This window comes from Ciconia boyciana, chromosome 3 (assembly GCF_034638445.1).
Source record: "Ciconia boyciana chromosome 3, ASM3463844v1, whole genome shotgun sequence".
NCBI classification, from domain to species: domain Eukaryota; kingdom Metazoa; phylum Chordata; class Aves; order Ciconiiformes; family Ciconiidae; genus Ciconia; species Ciconia boyciana.
Genome location: NC_132936.1, coordinates 126,189,147 through 126,205,160, shown reverse-complemented (window position 1 = coordinate 126,205,160; position 16,014 = coordinate 126,189,147). Strand labels below are relative to the sequence as shown.

The 16,014-nt window shown below is 42.4% G+C and overlaps 1 protein-coding gene across 3 annotated transcripts in view; it reads left to right on the top strand.

The window, feature by feature from the left end:
- The first annotated feature begins 2,923 nt into the window (after nucleotides 1-2,923).
- CCDC85A (coiled-coil domain containing 85A) overlaps nucleotides 2,924-16,014 on the top strand; it is an 83,023-nt gene continuing 69,932 nt past the window's right edge. For all 3 annotated transcript variants that reach the window (XM_072857524.1, XM_072857523.1, XM_072857525.1), the window contains exons 1-3: nucleotides 2,924-3,019; nucleotides 3,332-3,811; nucleotides 6,540-7,455. In XM_072857524.1, coding sequence (XP_072713625.1) covers nucleotides 3,017-3,019; nucleotides 3,332-3,811; nucleotides 6,540-7,455 — 1,399 coding nt within the window. In that variant the 5' untranslated portion in view covers nucleotides 2,924-3,016. The remainder of the gene's footprint in view (nucleotides 3,020-3,331; nucleotides 3,812-6,539; nucleotides 7,456-16,014) is intronic.

Sequence of the window (16,014 nt, the reverse complement as noted above, 5' to 3'; positions counted from 1 at the left end):
ACACTGGACAAAGGCTGCAGTGATCCCAGCACTGCAATCTCCTAGCTCATTTGCCTAGTCTCTCCACTTCAGCCTGTGAATGAGAATTATTCAGGGGAGTAAGACAGGATTGCAAAAAATCAGCTTTAATGTGAAAAATAAAGTGCTTGTTTTGGGGCAATTGTTGTCATCACCACTGGCGATAACAGCCCAGGCATAGGGAAGTACTTGGCATTTGAGCAATAAGGTGGACTATCTGAAAGTGAAGTTTTAAAATTGCCAGAAGATGGGAATAATTATGTCGCACTTCCCACTCTCGTTTTGATCTTGTTACACAAGCGTGAGTGAATGTGAAATTAGATCCTCTCCTTATAGAAACGTTCCAGATTAGTTTCACTTGATATGTTTTTGGTTCCATTATTAGAGCTACATTTGTCCCAAACTTTTGAAGTTTGACTTTATTAAACTATTTCTAATGGCCATACTTTATGAATTCTCCTTTCACCTTTGTGTCTATACAATAAAGCTGTGCCTCCTGAAGACACAAATGTGGAGGTGTTTCATATTGGCGGAGAACGCAGTGTTCCCTGAAGTTGTTCCTCTCAGATCCATGCTTTCCATGGCACCCCGTGCTCAAAAGCTATGAAATGCTACTCCTGAGAAATGCTGTTAACGTTGAGTTGAGGCAAGTGGACATTCTTTCCTGAAGCTTTTGGATTAAAAATTTTCAGACATTTTTCAGTCAAGTGTTTATTTCATGGAAAGAAATACATTGGAACATTTAAAAATCTAACATCGTATGACCTTTCAACTAATAATGCTGAATTAGAAGAATAAGAAAAGCCTTTATTTATCGCTGCCTTTCCCCCAAGCTGTTCTTTTTGGTTGCATTAAAATGGAATATATTTGGGCATAACAGATGACAGCTCCTTTTCATGGCCTTTTACTGTATTTTTGCTGTGGCTGGTCAGATGCTTTTATCTAAAGCTTTGTTCTTTACAGTGGAAAAAATTTCAGAGGACTTAAGAGAGTGATAGAGTTTTCAGAGAAAATAAAATTTTCACACAATACTTAGCGCTGATCAGGAAATGGGATTTCATGATGGCAAAGCTCCGTGCTTTGAAACTCTTGTTGACAGTGGTGGACTTCAGGGTTCATATTGCAGCTCAGCAAACATGCCCATCCTTTTGTGCTTCACTCTGCAGCACGGGTACTGTTTGTAGTAGGGGTGGCGGGTAGTTCTCCTGCGTCCTGAGTAGCAGCCTGTTCCTATGGGAGCAGCTCAAATGCGATTCCCATGCCAGGACTTCGGCAAGTGACTGTTACGGGAGGAAGCTGGTATGGGCTTCTGGGGCTGCCCTTGCTGGGTCATCCTGGGACCCAGCTGGATGGAACCAGAGGGTCTGGCATGTCTCTGGGAAAGTGGAGGTACATGGAAAAATGGATCAGCTGAAAGGACATCTCTGAATAGCGCTTGGGAAGGGAAAACATGTAGGACTTTTTGGCATGGTGAAAATGCAAAGTGTAGCCCAAGGTGGATAGGAGCAGGAGAACTTTTATTGTGATCAAGTGACAGTTCAAGGAGAAGATTAGGAATAAGAACAAAGGAATAGCCTTTGATTTAACCATTCTTGTGGCAACTTTTAAATAGGACCAGAGCAGAAAACAGTCCTTGGCTAGTCTAGTCCTGTGGCATGGGCTGACCTTCCACCAGGCAGAGCAGAGTGTTGCCTGAGGCAGGAAGATGCCAAGGGAGCCAGCTGGGGCAGTGGTGGTGGGACAGGCAGGGCACACGTTCCCCAGCTGCCTTCCGCAGAGCCAGCCCTGCTCGGCGGGCTACAACCTCGTGATCCACCAGTGCTGATATTAAGTACTTTAAATTTTCCCCTCAAGAATCAGAAATCTTCTTTAATGCTAAGTAATTATAAAATTGCAAAATTGGAGGTAGTAAGTGAGGCACCCTCCTCTGCCTGCAGGGGATTGTTCGGGGGAACTAGGCAATTTAAATGGGAATCCAACCAATTATTTGCCTAATAGTTTCAGTTCATCCACTTCTGCCACTGAGATACATCGTATCATCTTTCTTTGTAAGCAACATGAATGGATTATCAAGTTTCAGTCTCAAATCCTCTGCAAGGCAGATTTATGTAGAGTCTTTGTATCTCTCAGCAAATTGGGAAATGCAAGCCTCTCACAGCTCCGCCGCTGAGTATTCTCAAGGAAGAAATACGAATATCCCAATCGTAATTCCTGTGGGGAGCTCATTTCATGGCATGCGACCTTCAGCTTGAGTAAAGAGTTGCAGCGAGGAGCTGTATCTAGTTCTGTCTGATAACAGCTCTATAAGGCTTAAGTATTCTCACTGTAAACGAAAGATGAGGCGAAAGCTGAGGTGGTGCTGGCTTTCGGTGATGTAATGTGACCTCGCACAAGCCGCCCCAGTGGAGGGATCAGATTGAGAGGAGGGTGGCTGTGTTCGTACCTTTGATTTCCAAATGTAAACCCGCTCACTGAAGTGCCTCCTAAACGGCGGGATGGAGAGGCGGGGCCGGGGACCGCTGGCATGCTCTCCTCAGGTGTGCCTGCCGCCGGCGGAGGGGCGGCCTCGGCACCGACAGCGGCAGCTCCCTCCCGCCGGCCTTCCTCCGAGCATCCCCTCGCACCCTCGCGAGGCCGCCCGCAGGAGCAGCCAAGGGTACGTGACTGCCGGCCCCGGTGCGGGCGGGAGGGACGGGCGGTGCCCGGCCGGGCCCCCTCGGAGCAGCCCCCGCCGGGCTGGCGGCCGGCCCGGGCGGGCGGCGGCGCGGGCAGCGCGCGGCAGGTGGCGCCCGCGAGCCGCGCGGGGACAGCGCCGCCCTCCCTCTCCCTCTCCCCCCGCCCGCACGTGGCGCGCGCCCCGGTGAAAAGCCGCGAGCCGCTCCGCGCCCGCCACTGGCGCCGGCAGCGCCCGCCCGCCCCGCTCAGCTCCGCTCCGCTCCTCCCGCTGCGGCGGAGCCGGGCCGCCCGCCGCGCATCCCGGCCCGACCCTCCCTCCGCCATGGTGCGTTGGCTCGGGACGTCGCATCCTCCCCGCTCGGCGCGCCTGCATCCCTCAGCCGAGCGGCGTCGGTTACCGTGAGAGGCACCGCTTCCAGGGCCGGGCAGCCCTGGCGCAGCCGGGAGGACGAGGCGCACGCTGCTGCCGCTGACCTATTGAAAGAGCCGGGCTTGTTGGGGTTTCCTTTGTCTTGGTCTTTTCTTTTTCCTTTTTTCTTCCCCCTCCCCCCCCCCCCCGACGGGGGAAGTTTGCTCCCCAGAGTGTGGCCCGGCTTCCTCCACACCCTTTCCTCCTCCTCTTCCTCCTTTTTTCCAGGATCCGCTGCCTGGGGCCAGAAGTGATTTCCCTCGTAACCGCCAGCCCCGACCCCAGCCCGGCCCCGCCGCCGCGAGCGCTGGAGCCGGGGCCACCCCGCCCTCCCGCCGGAGCTGCCCGCGGGCTCCGGGCTTGCCCTTTCCCCTGCGCACCGCGGGGCGGCTGCGGCTGCGGCCGCGGCGGGGGGGCGGCCCCGGGAGGGCTGTAGCCCCGTGGCGGCGGGGTGGCGGCAGCGTGCCCCCGGGCTGCCGGGCCGCCACCATGTCGAAAGTGGCGGCGGAAAGTTGCGGGGCGGCGCCGGCCGAGGACTTGTCCAAGGTGTCGGACGAGGAGCTGCTCAAGTGGAGCAAGGAGGAGCTGATCCGCAGCCTCCGTCGCGCCGAGGCCGAGAAGATGAGCGCGATGCTGGACCACAGTAACCTCATCCGCGAGGTGAACCGCCGCCTCCAGCTCCACCTCGGCGAGATCCGCGGCTTGAAGGTAGCGGGGTGGGCGGGGTGGGACCCCTGAAGTTTCTGCGGTGTCTCCGCGTCTCCCGCCGGGAGCGATCTCATCAGGTGGTTGGTCTGGGAGGAGCCGTTACCGAGAATCGCATGAAAAGTGAACGAGGACTGGAGTGAATAGCGTTTGAGCCCGCTTAAAAATTGAGTTACCGGTTGGTTAAGAGATGACCAACTATTCGGCAGGCTGTGGAGCGCAGCTGTTGTACGCTCTGCCCCAGTGTGCTTTGGGTTGATGAAAACACTTAAGTCTTGTCACTTTAGTGTTAGACTTCATTGGTTTTTAAGTGAGGTTAAACGATCCTGTCTGAAGTGCACGTGTGCAGAATAGTGTGCAGAGCTGTAGGCATTCAAAAGGTTTTGTGTAGCTTATGCTATTTTCTGTCACTATTTTAAGATGACTTGTTCATCTGTCAGGCAGTCTGGTGGGCTGCTGGAGAGAGCTGGTCATTTCCAGGATGCAGTGCAGCGTATGGCAGGTGATGGCAAACCCTTGGGCTCGGTTTCGGGATGATCAGAACCAATCCCTAGCTTATTGTCTGACAAAGACATCTGATAATGCATCTCTGATCAAACCATTTTCGATTGCATACTTCTGCAGACTACAGTGAGAGGCAGACCAAGTGTGTAATGACTTATCCCTTCTTAATTTAACTCTTTGGTTGGATGAAAAGCATAGTCCCTAATGTTTCCTTCTCAGTTCCGAGGATTGGGAAGATAGTGTGACTGCTTGCAGATAATTACCCTGATGTAGCATGTACACATGTACTATACGGCTAGAAAGTTATCTTGAAGTAGGCATGACTACAAAACATTTTCTGGCTTGTTGCTTTGAGAAAGGCCATTCTTTTTAGGAAATTCCTTCAGTGAGGTGAGGTTGGAGGGAAGGAGAGGAGAGACAGAGATGCAGTGTGGGCTTCTGAATTGTTACATGAGAGTACATTAGAAGGGAGTTCTTGACTTATAGAATGGCTTTAAACAACTAAATTATTGAGAAAGTGTCTTTGATAATAGTATGGCATAAAATACATAGCATGTGGGGGAAGACTGTTCCTGTCTCCCAAGTTTTCCTGTTCCACGAAGTATGAGTGTGTGTCCCCTTGCTCTTTTTGACAATATGTGGTGTCTGGGGCTAAAAAACCACAATCAATGATAGTAGTTTTGTAAAAATAAAGCTTACATTTTAAATGTAAGTGAAATTACAACAATAGTCTCTTTCTCCCAGTTATGTGCAGAGGTGTTGTGACATCATACAGATTTATGCATCATCCAGATAAGTAACAAAACACACCAAGTTGTGTAGGAAGGAGTGACAAATTCCTCTCTCAATTCTGAACTCCTTAAGTGATGTTTAACTTCCACCTTTTGTTCGGATGCCTCAGCTGGAACTTTTAAAAGGAATTTGGCAGAAGCGGATTTTGAGCCCTGTGTTGGTGTCTGGACATCCACCTCCTTTGTCCTGTGTGAAATAACTCATCCATGAGTAACAACGACCAGCCGCGCCTGGATTTGGTGGATGGGTGCCTCCTGCTTCTGACTGTTGAATTGTGGGCTTCCACTCAAACTCTTTTTATTCCACCATGGGGTCATTTTAAATATCTCTCACTGGCACAGATTTTTAAGGATACCTTGTAGCTTCATTGAGATTTCTTCTTTGTCAAATATGGGTTGAAACTGGTCAAGTTCAAAGTTATTTTGAGGCAAAGATCAGACAAACGCATGCGTGCACACAAATCCAGTGGAATTGCAAAAGCTTCCTTTTCTTAAGAAACAGTGCTAAAATGGTCTTTCCGTAAGGCTAGATTTTTAACAAAAATGTGGGTAATCTCTACTTGTAATATTATACATAAGAAGGAATGAATGTTTAGGTGGGAGAAAGATAAATACGGTCGCAAGCCAGTTTAGTAAAATTAGTAGGATAAAATACTGAAGACGTTTTCTTTGGCGTATTATTCTGCTGTAGTAATAGCTTGAACATTTTTGCTTCAGACTGTTCCTCACTTAAAGAAGGGTATGGAATCATGTACTTCATTTTGTTAGGAGTGAAAATTCTATTAAAGTAGATTGTTTTATTTCAGAGTGGTTGAAGCAATTCTGATGAAGTGATGACTGACAAGGTTCTTTTATGCAAATCTGAAACAAAATCAAACCAACCCCAAATATTTTAAGTCTCTAAAAAGTTAATCTTTATATGTGAATATGCTTTAGGGAATAGAGAGTATAAATGTTAATAATTAATTACTTAAGTGAGATCACAATTTCTGATGTACCTTCCGGTTTTATTCAGCAGTAACTTGCAGGTGAATATTTCTCAAGGGAGTGAGATCATCATGAGAGTGCTTATGATCTTTGCCCCGTTTGGGAGCTAAATTATTCTGATATTTAGCATGAAAATTAATTAAGCACCTGAAACTTTTATGCTGTGTCAGAAGTTAGTCTTTGAACTAGATTCAAGTTCAATTTTATGAACTTGAACTATAACAAGATCAGCTTCATGTTACAGTCACTTTTTACTGGACAGCAGCTTTGTTTCTTTGACGCATGATGCTGTTATAATATGCCAGGTCTACACACACAATTATTTATGCCTCACTTGAGTGCTTAGGTGATGGGTTTATAGCAGTGCTGTTCACTGGCTTGTATAACGGTAATGGTATAATGTTAATTGTTTTAGACACTTCTCTGTCATGATTATCTCTCTTTTAAAGGATATCAACCAGAAGCTGCAAGAAGATAACCAAGAACTGAGAGACCTTTGCTGTTTTCTGGATGATGACAGGCAGAAAGGCAAGAAGGTGTCCCGTGAATGGCAGAGACTGGGCAGATACAGTGCTAGTGTTATGCACAAAGAGGTTGCCTTATACTTACAGAAGCTGAAAGAATTGGAAGTGAGACAAGAAGAAGTGGTTAAGGAAAACCTGGAGCTGAAAGAATTGTGTGTGTTGCTGGATGAGGAGAAAAGTGGTGGAGCAGGCAGCCGGAGCTCTATTGACAGCCAAATCAGCCTGTGCCAGTTAACTGCAACGAGTACTTACATAAGAGATGTCGGTGACGGGAGTAGTACTTCTAGCACAGGAAGTACAGACAGTCCGGACCATCATAAACATCATCCAAGTACTAGTCCAGAACATCTTCAAAAAACTCGGGGGGAAGGAAGCCCTGAGCATCAGAAACACAGGAGTATCAGCCCAGAGCACCTCCAGAAGCCTAGGAGTTCTGGCAGTCCTGATCATCACCTGAAAGGACCAAGTCCAGAACATCACAAAACCATTGTCAAAGCACCTGAACAACAAAAGCACAGCAGCAGCAGTCCAGAAACTATCCCAAAGCATGTTTTGAGTAGTAGCCCTGAACACTTTCAAAAGCAGAAGCCTGGTAGTAGCCCTGAGCATCAAAAGCACAGCAGTGGCAGCCCAGATCATCTTCAAAAGCACACACCGAGTGGAAGTACAGAACATCTCCACAAAGTGAGGGGTACGAGCCCTGAGCATCTCAAACAACACTATGGAGGGAGCCCAGAGCATCTCAAACATCTCAGTGGAAGCAGCAGAGAAGGTACCCTCAGGAGACAAGTAACAGATGACCTGTCACCTCACCACAGAAGTATATACAATGGAATGAATGGTGGGTCAACATATTTAGTGCAAACACGCTTTGAAAATTACTAAGGTAGTTTCAGTGCTATTTCCACTGTTTCTGGAAAAGGAATAATGTTTTATGTGAAATGAAAGGTAACAAGTCTGGTGTAAGCATTGTTCCTTTAGCAAGTGAATTAACCGGAATATACCTGTTTGTCCGTCCAGCAGGTGTAGGGTGGATTAAAAAAGTAGAGGAAAAGTGTGTCTCGAGTGTTGGTGTAAGGTATCAAGAAGCAGCTCTTGGCCTTTATCCTGCTCTGTGGTTGGTAGATGTAAACTGTTTGTCCCTGGGTAGATTTCTGTTTACATCAGAGAGGAATTGCGTGTGTTTCTTGTCCTGCCTATATTTGAGTCAGCAGAATGGGGCTGAATGTCTCCAATTCCATTTCCACGTTCCCAACCTACCCTGTCTGTAGCTTTAAAGACTTTTCAAGTTCCTGTTTATTGATGGAAGGCTTCTTATATCCTTTTCCATAAACTTTGGAAAAGACCCCAGATGAAGAGCTAGGCTCAATATAAATGAATCTGATAGCTCCTAAAGCTTTTCAAAGCCTTGAGTTTGCATGTGTTTAATTATAACAAATTAAAAATTAAGGAAGATCTTAAGGGGTTTTTTTGTGTGTTGTTATTGCTGCATTTTAGAAAGATACCCAATAAACATGCCTAGCTTTTAAGAGCTGTGTGTCCTCACTGATTGAAATTAATTGCTCTTTTTTAAGATAGGCACAATTTAAGTACTGTATTATTTTGAAAGACAAGCGGTTATCACAATATTGAAATTAATGAAATACAGCAAATGAAATGATTAAAAACAAAGTTCAAACATCCTACTATGCTGTAGAAATAACTTTTTATAGACTTAGCAGAATTTCTATAGTCTGCTCCATTTTGTTTCTTCTATGTGCTTTGAGATGTTTTCATGAAGGAAATTAGCGTCATAGTTGAAAACCCATTTCTCAGACCTTTACACTTAGATTTGAAGTCAAGCACTGACAAAAGTGAGGATTTTGCTTTAGTAAGTTGTCTTGGATGGAGTTCATGTGTTTCCATTTTATAAGCAGCTGTGAGAAGTTGTGTTGACATCGGTGGAACTGACCACTTGTTGTTGGATCTGCTTGTGAGATGGAGGAGACAGTGAGCTCTGTGCCGAGTGCTGTCCTCATCGTTTATCACAGTGCGCTCTCACATCGGTCCATTTACCTATTGTGATTAACTTACAGAATGCCTTCAGTTAAGATAACCTGCTCTGTAGTGGTAAATCCAGATTACTTTCAGTGAAATGCGTATTCTTGACAGGGCTGACGAACCCCGAAGTGGTAAGTGTAGAGACTTCTCTTTTTAATGATGTTAAAATGATTAATAAGATGAGTGTATGACAACTGTGTGAAGATGTGTAATCAGTTATAAAAGTTGGTCTTACAAAACTTCCATTAAGTACTGTATTTGTTTCTCCATTCAGTTCTTTCTGTTTAAAATTGACCTGACTGTAAGTAGCGTGAAGTACGGAACCAGACTTCCTAAAAGTGACTTCTTACTTGCGCTCATGATGTTCATCAGTCCAGTCACTGGTTATGTAGAAAGGTGATCTAAAGGTTTTAAGTATATATTTTTAAAACTCACGCACAGACAAATATGTTTTTTCTGCTCCCAACATGGTGGGCTTTCTGATATTTTTTTTTTTTTTTGGTCCAAATAGTCTTGTTAAGAACTCGGCCATATTATTACAGAGCAATGAAAGCTTGTTGTTACTTTATACCTCAGTTGACTGGCATCCTTTGTGCAGAGTATTTCAACTATCTACAATTTGGACTCGGGCCACAAGATGCTGGAGAGGGCAGCTGGTGATTTGGGAGTCTATTGTTTATTGACTTTAATCAGAGCTTTGCCTGTCCTACACTTTATATAATCATTTTTGCAGAGGACTTCTCTCACCAGTAAGTTGTCAAACCTCTCTTCCTTTGTATTTATATCATTTGATGCAAGCATGAGGTTTAATTCTGATATTCATCTGACCTTGGTCAGTGGTAAAACTCTTGACAGCTTTGCTTTGAGGAAGAGGCCTTAAACTTCAGGAAAATACTTGGTCTTCACAGCAAGGCTGAATCATTTTGGGTTTTTTGTGTTTTGATTTTTGTCAGCTTCTGTAAAGTTGTGGAGAAGAACAGTTAATATGGAAGTGGTAAAAGTGCTGACCATTATCACTTGTTATTGTTGTGAAAGTAATATGTACATCTTAATTTGCATGTTCTGTGTATACCTGTATACATGAACCTGCCAGTCAAGTGTAGATGGGGAACTATGCATTGAGCTGTAATGAAAATCCTGATCTCTTGTATCCGTTGTAAGGAATGGTGAAATTGTGAAAACGTGAGTTAGAAAATGGCATGGAAACCTGGTCCTAAACTCTGATGAGCAGTATAAAAGTATGCTATTTTCAATTCTTATCCCAAAATCATGTAGTAAGTATACTATATTATGTTGGTGGAACCTAGTTTGTTTTAAAATTTGGAGTATATCTAGCTCGTAGATGTTTGATGGCACATCTGTGTGATTGTTTTGCAGGGCACTTCTAATCTTATTGCAGTACTTCTGGACTGTCATTTGAGCAGCAAGAGTGAAGTGTTTGTGATCCTAAATGACGAATAGCAGAGACTAATATCTTTTGACTCCTTTGTAAATAAAAGAATAATATATTTTAACTATGTAATCAGAACTTGCCAGACTCAGTACAGGCCTGTCCTATCTCCCTTGGTCTTGACTCTGAATCTGGTCTGAGAGGAGAAGGTATTCCTCTGCACATCAGACCTCATTCTAAAAAGTACTACACTGTCTACCTGAAATTGCTGTTCCTAATTGGAAAGCGTGTTTGCAAACAGCCTAGCTATTTCTGTTGAAATGAGAGCTTCCATATGCTGCTAACAGCTCCCATTCACCCGGAGTTCTGGTCTTGTCAGCACTTGCGTGACCACAGGGAAGCAATGTATTCAGTGCTGTAGCGTTATCTATACCAGAACTTTGACTGTATGTAAAGACGCGGGGAATGGAGTTAGAATATTTGCAGGTTTCTGACAAACTCTTAAGCTAAAGTTAAAGCAGTTGTAATATAATATTACAATGCTATCGGAAATATGATGTGTAGCTGTAGTCTGCTTTACAGGATATGGTATATGCATTAATCATTTGGGCTTCATGCATATTTTGAGCTGTCATGAGGTATGTGGGAAGTTACTTCAGTCTGAAGCTGTCTTTGGTCCACAGGCACAGCTGAAGGAATAAAGGATGAGGTGATAACATTTCCTTTCATAATTCTTCTCATTTTCTATGCTCAAAGGTTTGATCTTGGTATTTTTTCTTGTATGACATGTCAGCTTTCATTTATAAGATTTATAAAGCTTTAAAAAAAAAAATTTACTTCAGGGTTCTCCTACATAGTTTTCTGAAATGGGTGTCCTCAGCCTTTGGAGTGACAGAAAAATGGGATGTGAGAGCTAAATTTGGCTTGATGTCTGTTAATTGAAAACATATGTATTTCATTTTAAAGCCTCTAACCAAACAAAACATGATAACAATCTTTTGCTGTGATCACACCTAAACATTCTGGGTAATGAGCACAGAGGTATTTGGGATAGAAAGATTGTTGAAATTAGAAGACAAAATACCAGCGGTAAAAACATTTTAAAGAGAACATTTATGCAACCTAGAATAATACATGACAATTTAACTCTGACACAAATATGCGGGGTATAAGTGCCTCTATATAAATTAATGTGGTTTCAGCATTTGCAATCTAAGTGGTGTTTTTTATTCTAAGCAATTTATTGTAAACTTTCTATTTTAAGAAGTCTTTTGTTTTACTCTGGGCTTTGACTTTTGCGTGAAAGGAAAGTATCAGAAGTCTTTCATATGTGCTTTTCGCTTCCTGCTGAGGTTATTAATGAAGAGAAGTAAAACTGCTGACTAGCACTATATGTACTGCTGGAGGTGTGAGGATTCTTACAGAACAAATGCAACAGCACCTCTCCTTGAGCAAAGGTGTTTGTAGGCTAAATGGCGACTCAGCTTAAATTCTGAAGAGTTTCTGCTATAAATGTGCTTCTTATAAGGAAAATAAAATCAGAAAATACTGCATTGAGTAAAAAGAGGAAACTGCAGTATGACTTCAGAGAGAAGAAACTTATAATAATGTTACCGAGTTAAGTGATATCCTCTCTGTGGAAATAGCTCACATCCTGCTGGCCGAATAGTGAAATGATGTCATGTTTTGATGTAGGTTTGCTTACGTGTTATATTTCTTAAAGTAGAAATGGAAATAAATAATTTGCCTGTCATTAATAGCAGCGTACAATACTTTGTGTGTGACTTGAGCTTTCCTGATGGCACCCACCACTGTACATCTGCCACTGGGAGCCTGATACAGCATTACTTACTCTCGAGAGTAACCTGTTGTGTAAACAAAGGCTACAGGATTGATAGAATTTTTTGCTTGCCAGTATGAAGTAATCTACTATTTATTTCAGAAGTTTATTATTTTAAGTGTAGAGCTCTGAAACTTTATGTCAATCTGAGTCTTTCAATTGAATTCCATAGGTTTTATGTCGAACTTGTAAATTAGTTTTAGTTATTACACACCTTAAGAGAACTGGGGCATGATATGTGACGATGTATGTGACTAGAGCATACTGCATTTATTACCAAACTCATTTTTTATGGAGTAATTTATCAAGTTGAAAATGTGGCTTGTAATATCAAAACAATGAACCTACTAGAAACTCATGTTGTAGGGCTTTTGGGGGAAGTTTATGCTTGCGTATCCTTAACTTCACTGACAAAACCAGTTTTGGTTTGAATGTTTTAGTATAAGGTGGATCATCCTTCCAGCAAAACTATTGATAAGTTAATGGGAAGACCGGTGCCTCTCCTTATAAAGAAACTTGCCTAGTTTCAAACAGCTATATGGATGTTCCAGCACTCTGGTTACTGAAAAGTTCAGTGGATGATCAAAGCGGCAAACAGACTGGTGCTGACCACACAGGTTTGCTTCTATCCCTGTCTATTTGACACTAGATAGGCAGTGGCACTACATGTTACAGTGGGAAGTATAGAAGGATTCAGCTGAACAGCCTCTCTTGTTCACAGGACTATGAATACCCCACAGCCACGTGATACAGAGCACTTTCTGTGAAGTCACTACTTCCAAGTTTTATACTGTTTCCTTTTTCCATTGGGTTGCATGTCCTGCTACACAGATGACTTTGTTTTGCAGTAAGGACTTGATGCTAATTCAGTCTTTCTTTGATGGAAGCAATGACATTTTCACTGCAAGAATCAGAGTAGAGAATATAGATATATTATCTTTAAATCATCACCAGTATACGGCGTATCTTTTGGAACAAGGTCTGTTAGTCTGTGATGGGGGTGTGTGTGTTAATAAGGTGGGAGGGAAGTAGTGATGACTATATCGCTTCTGCCAATGAGTCAGTTACTCATTTCCCCCAGTTCATGTGGTATACCACAGTTACACAGAAGCGCTGATATAGCCCATTCAGTATCTCTCCCTTCAGACCTGTAAATAGTGCCCTTATCTTCCAAGCATTTAACCGGTACGAAGTGGAGGTTAGCAGCTATGCTGGCCGGCTGATTAATTTGAGATGTGTGGCCATATCTCTTGTTTTGAGTGTCTGTTGGAACTTCACTGACATTTGACCACAGACCTCCAGAAGTGAAAGGCTAACAATAAATCACAGTGCCATTATTGACTGTGTCTTGACAAACATTCTGCAAGCCAGCATTTGTGCACATCCCCTGACTCTACTAGTGTTACACCTGGGATGGATCTGACATACTGATTTTTTTGTTTTGTTTTGTTTATTTCATTGTATGTTTTTAAAAATAATGTCTTTTCTGAGTAGTGAGTGGGAGTTTGTTTCGGTATGTACTGAAGACAAATAGAAAAGCTTGTTTATTTTTCATGGTGATTGGGTCAAGATGCAAGACATTTACCTTTACCTCCGAGAGCTCATCAGGAGCTTGCATGGCTGTTAGTGTTGTCTGCCTGAAGTATGTGGGCAGATTTTTATTTTATTTTATTTTATTGGTGCCAGAATGGAGAGTCCTCACATTAAAGCATTGTCTGAGTCCTTGCTTGGAGACCTTCCTTGGACCTTTAACCTGAGGACAGGACCTCGTGTAACATAGTCCTTTGCACAGCTTTCTGAGTTACAGTGTTATGATTTTATAATAGTAAAATATGTTTTTAGAAATATTACGGTGATTAAATTGTCAAATTCTCTGAACTCTGGCAGTTATAATGCAGAGTTAGAATATTATAATAACTCTTGGTAAGTGCTGCTTGCTTAAGAACTTCAGCCTTGTAGGGTATATTATGTGTGTTAATCAAAGGGTGTCCTGTCTTTTCTGCTCTATCTATTAATGGAAATTTTTTAAAATTTTTTTTTTATTTTACTAGGAAGTTAAGAATGAAGAGTGGCTGCAGGTTGTGCAGGGATTGGAGATGAATGGGTTAACAATTAGGGAAGAGCAGTCAGACATAGCAGTCTAACATAGCAGTCAGAGCGTGGGGTTAAAATTTTGTACTACCATTCACACACAAAGTGCATAGACATTGGTGGGTGTCAAGGACAGTGAGGCATTCCAAATTATAGGGTATTTAATGAGGTATAATAAAGCTTTGTGTACATAAGAAAATGACTCTAGCAATGAAAATTCATTGGCTTCTGAGCTAGTAAGTCATGTCTTAATTAGTAAACTGAAGCACAGCTTATCTTAGGTCTTATTATTATATACACAGATATACAGTTACTGAGAGAGCATTGAGAATTATCTTCAAGTCATGATCTTGATATAAATCTTGTCTGCAAGTGCTTCTTGAATAGTTAAAGGGTGGGCTCTGTTAAGAGAATCAGCTAGGACTGAAACACTGAGCTGTGAATTTTGCTTAATGCAGAAAGAAGTACATCTTAATATACCACATCCATACTTGTGAAAAGATTAAAACCAAATTATACAGTGCTTGTGGTATGATTGATTTTACCACAACCTTATACTTGAACCTGTAGGAGTCCACTGTGTAACCATCAGTGTTCTTGTCTGTCTGAAGATAACTGCGGCATTAAGCCTTAGTAGAGAAAAGGGGATAGAGCACTGTACCATGGAATTTGGAGAAGTATTTTAATAGGATGCTCGGTTGTAACTAAATTCTTAAGCCACACTGGCAGATTTAGCCAGACCCTCATTGCTGTGAAATGGGACAGAGCCCAACAAGAGTTAAAGTCCTGAGATGTATCGCATGTTCCTTTGGATAATACAAAACCAAAGATAATATGAGAATCCTTGGTGTTTGGGAGATCTGATTCATTTGGTTTAAGACGAACATCAGCTTCCAAGTAACAGAAACTGAGGGTGAAGTTCACTCTGGTCTGTTGTTCTATTGCTGTTAATGGCAAAAGTTTTTGTGTGCCTCTATCTAAAACAGCTGGTCCTGGTCCCTGGAGGGGGGAAGGTAAAATACTAATTGCTACTAACAATACTAATTAATTGATAAAAATTGATACTAAAAATACTAAACTGATCCAGTGTGGCAATTTCTAATTTCTGTAAGGTAGTTCTTTTGGTTATTGTTCCTTTGTATGTGGATGCAATTTTTCCACACACTCGTTCTCCAGCTGTGGCTTGTAATATTCCTCAAGGACTTAATATGGTCTTCACTGTTAGTGCAAACTTGAAGTACTGTGAAGGGTTTTAGTAATGTTCTTTGGTTCCTTTATATACATGAATTAAGAATCTTCTATAATCTTTGGGGCATTCACAATCGAGAAATCTAAAAGCATATTTAAGTAAACGAGGAGATAAATCCACCCTTCTCCCTTTCCCCTCTTTGTGCTATTTCTTCTTTTGAAATCTGATCACTTCTGAGGGGATTTTTGGACCGTATCATAACAGAAAGACACCAAACAAAATGAGGAAAAGGAAGAATTAGCCTGGAAGAGGCCTTGGACAGGGGGACTGAAAGACAATGAGATATACTAGTAATAACAGTAATCTGTTTTGGAGGAAATTAATTATACAAGTACAATTAATATTTAGGGGGAAGGATATCTACTAAAGTCTTCCTTAAAAAAAAAAAATACACTAATGATACTAGTCTGTGCACATGTAGTGGTTATGTAAATCTTTTTTTTTTTTTTAGTACTTTTAATTCTGCAAGATACACTAAAAGGAGTCAGGATCGTGATTTGAGATCTATCCATGAGCATTTGGTACACAGCATGAAAATGTTTGCAAATTTATTGATTGTGAATGGGAAAGCTGCTATCTTGAGCTAGGCTGTCTTAAAAGATGAACAGTTATGTGAAGGTTGTGAATAACAAATAGTCTTAGTTCAACTTGTCAATTCTGCTGTACAACTTCTGGCATATTTGCATTGTTTCTGTACATTCTTGGGGAGAGGAAGGAACCAGCAGTTTTGTACCCGTGTACTTCAGCAAGTACATGTTTCTTCAACCCTTTATTTTTTATTTGCATGATT